Source organism: Meriones unguiculatus, chromosome 3 (genome assembly GCF_030254825.1).
Source record: "Meriones unguiculatus strain TT.TT164.6M chromosome 3, Bangor_MerUng_6.1, whole genome shotgun sequence".
Taxonomy (NCBI): domain Eukaryota; kingdom Metazoa; phylum Chordata; class Mammalia; order Rodentia; family Muridae; genus Meriones; species Meriones unguiculatus.
The window spans coordinates 4979430-4986328 of record NC_083351.1 but is presented as its reverse complement, the minus strand read 5'-3'; the positions used below and the strand labels follow the sequence as shown (position 1 = coordinate 4986328).

At 46.7% G+C, this 6899-nt stretch overlaps 1 protein-coding gene across 1 annotated transcript; it reads left to right on the top strand.

The window, feature by feature from the left end:
* Nucleotides 1-1319: 1319 nt before the first annotated feature.
* On the top strand, nt 1320-6485 carry Uts2 (urotensin 2). The gene is made up of 4 exons (XM_021656343.2): nt 1320-1495; nt 3340-3450; nt 4740-4783; nt 6231-6485. Exons 1-4 carry the CDS (start codon nt 1393-1395, stop codon nt 6342-6344), a joined length of 372 nt encoding a protein of 123 aa, XP_021512018.1. The 5' UTR covers nt 1320-1392; the 3' UTR covers nt 6345-6485.
* The last annotated feature ends 414 nt before the right edge of the window (nt 6486-6899 follow it).

Below are 6899 nucleotides of genomic sequence, written 5' to 3'. Positions count from 1 at the left end.
AACATGACTGACACGTGTATGTACACAAACTGCACATATGCAAATATCCCATCACAGATTTTTAGTTTTTGAGCAGGATTTCTCTGTGTCGCCCTGACTGTCCTAGAACTTGCTCTGTAGACTAGGCTGGCCTCAAACTCAGAGATCTACCTGCTGCTGCCTCCTGAGTGCTAGGATTAAAGGCGTGTACCACCTGGCCCCAGCACAGACAATAGATGTACAGACCTTGAACCCTCTGCCTCCATCGCCCATATGTTGGGATTACTGGCCAACCCTGCCAGCCCTGGCTTATGCAGTGCTGAAGACTGAGGGCTTCATACAAGCACCCCACCAACTGAGCGGCATCTGAGCCTATAGCAGAGCATTTTAGGAAAAGAAAGCAATCTCTTTACCCGAAGGCAACTACTTCCAGCTTCATAATAATCCATACCAACACATACAGCATGTTTTGGGTTGACTCCCTTTTATTTCCATTTTCCTGTAGTTATTGCTTACGATCTACTAACTTAGACTCAGCTGGGGTTTGTAGGTTTAAAATTGGGTACCTGTATACTAAATGCAGACTTGTGGATGTAGCATAGACTGGCAATAAATTCAGGGTCCTCCTGCCTGTGGCATGTTGGACTACAGTTGTCTGCTGCCTCATACCCACACTCCTGCTCTCTCCCTCGCTCTGTCTCTCTCTCAAAAGAAAGCAAAGTTTTAAGCCAAGAACTGAGGTGATGTGAGTTAGCTGCTAGCAGCAGCCCTTTTCTGGGCTGAGCTGAGTCTAGTGAAGCCCCTGCCCAGGCAAGTGTGGGGATGTTCTTCAGTCCTCCTTGAATAGCATCAGCCAGCGCTAGGGAAATGTCGAGGGCCCGTGATTTTACATGCAGCCAAGCTCACACGGTGGACATAAGCCTTGAGCAATGCTCGCTGTGTCTCTGCTATTTCAAACTGGTTTAATACAACATGACAACTCATCTATTCACTAGTGATTTTTTTTTCAAAAAAAAAAGGAAGCCTAATGCTTTTCGTCATACCCCACATCACATCTGCTGCCACTCATAAATCCTTGTCCTTCTGCCTCAGCCACATCACGTCTCTCCCTGCCTTTCACCTGTGATTTACTGCCCCGTTACTTATTTTGCCAGATTTATAAACTTTGCAGTGCTTTATGGAATACCCACTTTGTACAACAGTCAACAAAGCCAGTAAATTTATTGTCTATGAATTGTTACTTTGAAAAATTACATCAATGCAGAGTGATTGCCTTTTAGCCTCCCTAGCCAATAAATTCATTTTATTTTTTGGAGGGGACATATGAGGTCACAGGCTGATGGATAAAACGGGCAATCCCTCCGTGAGGAGTCGGAAGTTCTCCGGAGCAGCCGCCCAGCAGGACTCCTCCTCATGGATCAGCTGGCCTTTTGGTGCCTGCTCTTCGTGGGACTCCTGAACCCACTCCTGTCTCTTCCAGTCACTGACACGGGGGAAAGGTCTCTCCAACTTCCAGGTGAGGTGACTGCTTCTATCAGTTGTAGGTGCCACTCAGGAGCAGGAACGGGATTCTGGCTAAAGGGGGTCTTCATGCTTTGAAGGCTCAAGGGACCTTTACTGTGTCTTAGATTTAGCAATGGCCATGGTCTTCTCTAAGCAAACTGCTTATTTCATGTCACAGATGCACTTCAGACTGTTGTGGTGGTCAGCTTCATTTATAAAAATTGGACTGAGTTTAAATATTAGCATCAGTTTTTGAATGAGCCGGTTGAGTGTAGGCATGGTTTCCCCAACTACAGACTAGTTAATTTGGTATCCGGTTGTGTATTAAGATCCCATAAAAATTTTAACTGGATTTAATATTTACTTTTGGCTACTAAAACAAAACTTCTTTTACATTTGTTGTATGTGCATGCACACACCAGGGCCCTGACCTGAAGGAGCTGGTCTCCAGCATGTGGGCAGGCTTGTGCTAGCAACCTTCCTGTGCTGAGCCAGCTCACCAGCTCCTGCTTTTGGGCGTGTTCAGACATTTTCCCAAGGCAGTGCTCTTCCAGACCATTGCTGCTAGATGCTCTGGTCTCTGCGCCGGCCTCCGGCCAGCGTTCTCATTTCTGAGCATCACTCACATTCTGTCCATCAGCCGCTGGGGTCACTGAATTCACACTGGCACTTAGCCTACTGGTCAAAACCAGGCATGAATCAAATCTGCTATTTTTAAAAGAGCCAGTATACAATGCAAAGAGAAATCACCAAGGCTCAGATATCAATGCCACTTTAGAAGGTCTACAAGGAAAACTCAGAGGCGAGGGCAGCCTCTTATTCAAATTCCAGATAGGTGAAAGCTTAGAGCTTTGGCAGAATTTTTGCTCAGGCTTGTTTCTCCATGAACATCCTTCCATTTACATACCATCAAAATTGCGGAGGGAGCCTTCTGAGGACTGCAGGCGTGTGCTCCGATGCCTTTGCAATGCTTAGTTCACCGTCTTCCATCAAGGCTGCAGGTGAGGATGTGTCAGCCTGCGGCATTCCAGTGTCTTATGTGGCTCTCCAGCCAGACTCCCAGAGCATTTCTACATGCTGGCACCTGCTCAAGACACACGTCTCACTGCTGGCCTCCAGCGGTCACCCATCTTGCACGCACTTAGCATACATACCCTGCATGCATACACCCTGTGCACTTAGCACACACACTTTATACACTTACGCCTGTTACTGTGAATCATTTCTCACATGCATCTGACGCACGTGTTGCACGTACTGACCCCTCACACCACACACTTAGCACACACTGCTTGCACACAGCCAGAGCGTACTTACCATACACACCTTACATGCATTTACCTCATTCCTCTCACTTACCATCTACACCTCATACACCTTGAGTGTCAATCTCATTTCACACAGAAGTCACAAGGCAGCATCTGAAGCATCTGAGAGGTACAGTAGAGATGCTGTCATCACCTTCCCTATAGGAACACACACACACATAGTCTCTCTCTCTCTCTCTTTTCTCTTTTGCCTTACATTCATTCAGAAACCTCAAAGCCAGGGACAACAGGTTGCAACGAGTAAGTGGAGATGAGGATGAATCACTTTCTGAGCCAAACCTGCATTTGGGGTCTTGTGGCACTGCTCCCCCTCCTGCCCAAGGAAGGTGGTAGGGTGGCCGAAATGGCAGGGAGCCGTGGTCCACAAGTTCCTCACCTTTGGACTCCTGATGGCCTGTGTTGCACCTTTATTTCTGCTAAATGCCACTGTGACAGATCACCAAATCCTCATTTGGTGTTTCAGTATTCACCTCCCTCAGACAGGGAACAGAAAAGGTCAGGTGAAGGTCTGTCTGTCCCTACCTCACAGAGCTCGAAGAAGATGTCCGCTCGGCTCTGGAGGACCTGGAGAGGACTGCCCTCCTGCAGACACTTCGGCAGGCAGTGGGTGCAGAGGCAGGTGAAGGCCTCGGGGAAGCAGGTAAAGGCACGTGTGGACTTCTGGGTGGACTCCATAGCTGCTACATTTGCCCTCTATTCTAGCTGTTGGAGAAAGCTGAATTATATAAAAGACCATTTCCTGTAACACTTCTTAGCCTTAGTCTTCCTCTGCCATCTTATGACTATGCTTCCACCAGACTTGAGGCAAGTCTAGGCTCCATAATAAAGCATATATATCCTCAAGCCAAACCAACAACAGCAACAGAAATGCCCTCTTGGAATCAATTGAAGAATTAATTGAATAATACTAATTAATTGAAGAATCAATTTAAAAAATGCAAGTCAGGCTGGAGAGACGGCTCAGAGGTCAAGAGCACTGGCTGCTCTTCCAAAGGTCCTGAGTTCAATTCCCAGCAACCACGTGGCAGCTCACGACCATCTGTAGTGAGATCTGGTGCCCTCTTTTGTTGTGCAGGCACACATGCAGGCAGAACACTGTATACATAATAAATAAACAAATCTTTTTTAAAAAATGCAAGCCAAATGTTTAACAGGCCAAAATGATGAGTAACAGCAGACACAGTGACTCATACCTGTAAACCCCCGAGTCTGAGGCCAGCCCGAGACCCTGTCTCAACAAACACACACACTGTGGAAAAGATAGCAGCTTTGATTATTTTTTGTTTCTCCACATACTGATGAAATGCTCAGAACATCTGGGTACAAGATGGAGATTCTTTCAGTAGACATTGCTAACCAACAGTCCAGCTCTATTTTTTGACAAACCACGAGGTTAATGAGAAAAATTTAAAAGTCTGAGGTCAGAATCCTTGTCTGCACTCAAGTACACACTGCCTCAGTGTGAGGACGGGAAATGAGACACAACTTAAGGATGCTCTATTTTCCCTCCCTGCATGTGTGCTGTGCATGTAGGTGTGGGCCCTGGAGTTGTATGGAGGGGATTTTCTCCAGCTCTCTTCACTTTACTTACTGAGGCTGGCTCTCTACCTGAGCCCGGGCCTTCTTAATGCAGCTGGTTTAGCCAGTTTGCCCCAGGGGTCCCGTCTCTACCTTCTGCTATCAAGGTGGCCTCCAAGCCCAGCCAGTTTTTACACGGGTCCTAGGGTCTCAACTTTGTCCTCAAGCCTGTAGCTAGTACACCACAAGCCATCGCCCAGCCATGGAGTCTTAGTGTGTTTTAAAGTAAGGGCAAATGCTGCAGGTGGATCTCTGTGAGACCAGCCTGCTCTACACGAAGAGTCCCTTCTTCAACAAACAAACATAGAGCAAACCAGCAGACTGACGACACGGTGTCAACCTGTCTTCCAGATCCCAGCACTGACACCCCCGACCCACGGGAGAGCCTGAGGAAGGTAAGGAGCTCTGGCTTTTGAGGGAGAAAAGCTGAACTTCTCAAACTCAATTTACAGAACCCTAATCCTTACCCAAGAGTGTTCTAAAGAAATCACGCCTTAAAATAATTAGCCAGTGTCCTTCCAAAGCACACGTTTTCTGAACTGACTCACAGAATACATGATTGTAACAAGAATTTAACAAGCGCCTGCTTTGGGTGAATTTCAGTAAAGTATAAGGCTGCTGCCAGGTTTTCGGCCCACTGCCCTGCTGGGGACCCACAGCACTGCCATCACTAGGAAGCAGGTGAGGAACGCAGTCTTCACCCACAGACCTTCCAGTCAAACCTACAATTTAAGCCATGTGCAGGGGACTGACACATCAGTGTGGGGCACCACAAGGCACCATGGGAAGGGGACTGAAGGGTGGTGTGCTCCTCTTCCCACGATGAAAAGTGGTATAATGGCTGGGGTGGGGAGTGAGTGACAGGACACACACACACACAGTGTGTGGGGACCACTGTATGTTTCCTGAGGGGTCTCCCCTGAGTTTGCCTTCTGCCCTGGCAGTCTGTGTTCTGAGATCAACATTGATGGGCCTTTAAACAAGCCCTTCCCAGTCCCATGAATCAAGATGCCCCTGTTGCTGTAATCACCATAGCATCCTGGCCTCAGCCACCTTGATATGATATCCCAGAGACCACCTGAAGCCCATAGGGGACAAACGGCTTCTGTGTGCAGCTAGTGAGGAGTCATTGCTCAATTACCTTTTTCTCTACAGAAGGATTGTCTTGGCTAGGGTTACTATTGCTGTGGTGTAACAACCAAAGCAAGCCGGGGAGAGAAGGGTTTATTCAGCTTCTCTTTCCACATCACTGAAGAAGTCAGGACAGGAACTCAAACGGGAGGGACCTCAAGGTGGTGTGTGTGTGTGTGTGTGTGTCCTCCTTACCAGCTTGCTTCTCATGGCGTGTTCAGTGTTTTCTTACAGAACCCAGGACCACCACCCAGGGATGGCAGCACCCACAATGGGCTGGGCCCTCCCACACCAACCACTAATTAAGAAAATGCCCTACAGGCTTATGGCTTGATCTTACAGGACTTTTCTCAAGTGAGGCTCCTTCCTAACCGATGACTCTAGTTTGTGTCAAATTGACATAAAGATATCCAGTATAAGGATTATCCTTCAGGCCTAAAACTGTTTATGTAGGATGTGTTTACTTAATTCTAGAATAAAAAATAAGCTATGGCTCAACCTTTAAAACAGGCCAATTTTGACAGAAAAGATCTACATTACACAGAAGCAAGTGTCTAGAACTGCTTCCTGACAGAAGTACTGCACAGAAAGGTCACTGAGAGGTCAGGGGAACTCAAGGCAACGACAGGGTTAAGCAGGCTGGGTGAGAGCTGCAGAGCCCCAGTGAGGACTCTGAACTAAGGTCACTTATCTCTGGACTTTTGGTTTCAGGCTTTCTCTGGGCAAGATTCTAACACTGTACTTAGCCGTCTTCTGGCAAGAACCAGGAAACAACATAAGCAACACAGGACCACCTCAGAATGCTTCTGGAAATACTGCATTTGAGGAGAGACAAGCAACAAGCAGCAACCGGTCTCCTCAGAACCACCACTTCAGAAAACTAAAAAGGAAGATGCTTGAAGAAAAAAACCCAGGCTACCACCACCCTGTTCTTCATTATTATGAGAAATAAACCCTCTATGATTCACAAGCATCACTCATGGTGGAGTTCACTTACATATATTGACAAGCATCACATACAGTTGCCTTTACTTACATATACATCCTGAAAATCTATAACCCATCTCCCCCCCATTTGTATTTACTGTTTCTCAGAAATTTTCAAGTTGGGCTAGAGGTGTAGCTCAGCAGCAGAACTGTTGCCTAGCTATGTGAGTTCTCTGTTCTGTCCTGGGTGCTGCAAAACAAGGAAGAAAATGTCTAAGTAGAGGTAACATGTGAGCACACACTGTAGAGTAAGAAGAAAAAGGCATAAAAAAAAAAAAGATTTGGCCAAAAGTCTCTGAAGTCACAAATGATTTAAAAGTAAATTACTTTGTTATTACATCTTTTCAACCCTTAAAAAAATAAATACGTAAGTTGCTTGCGGGAGTGGGGTGG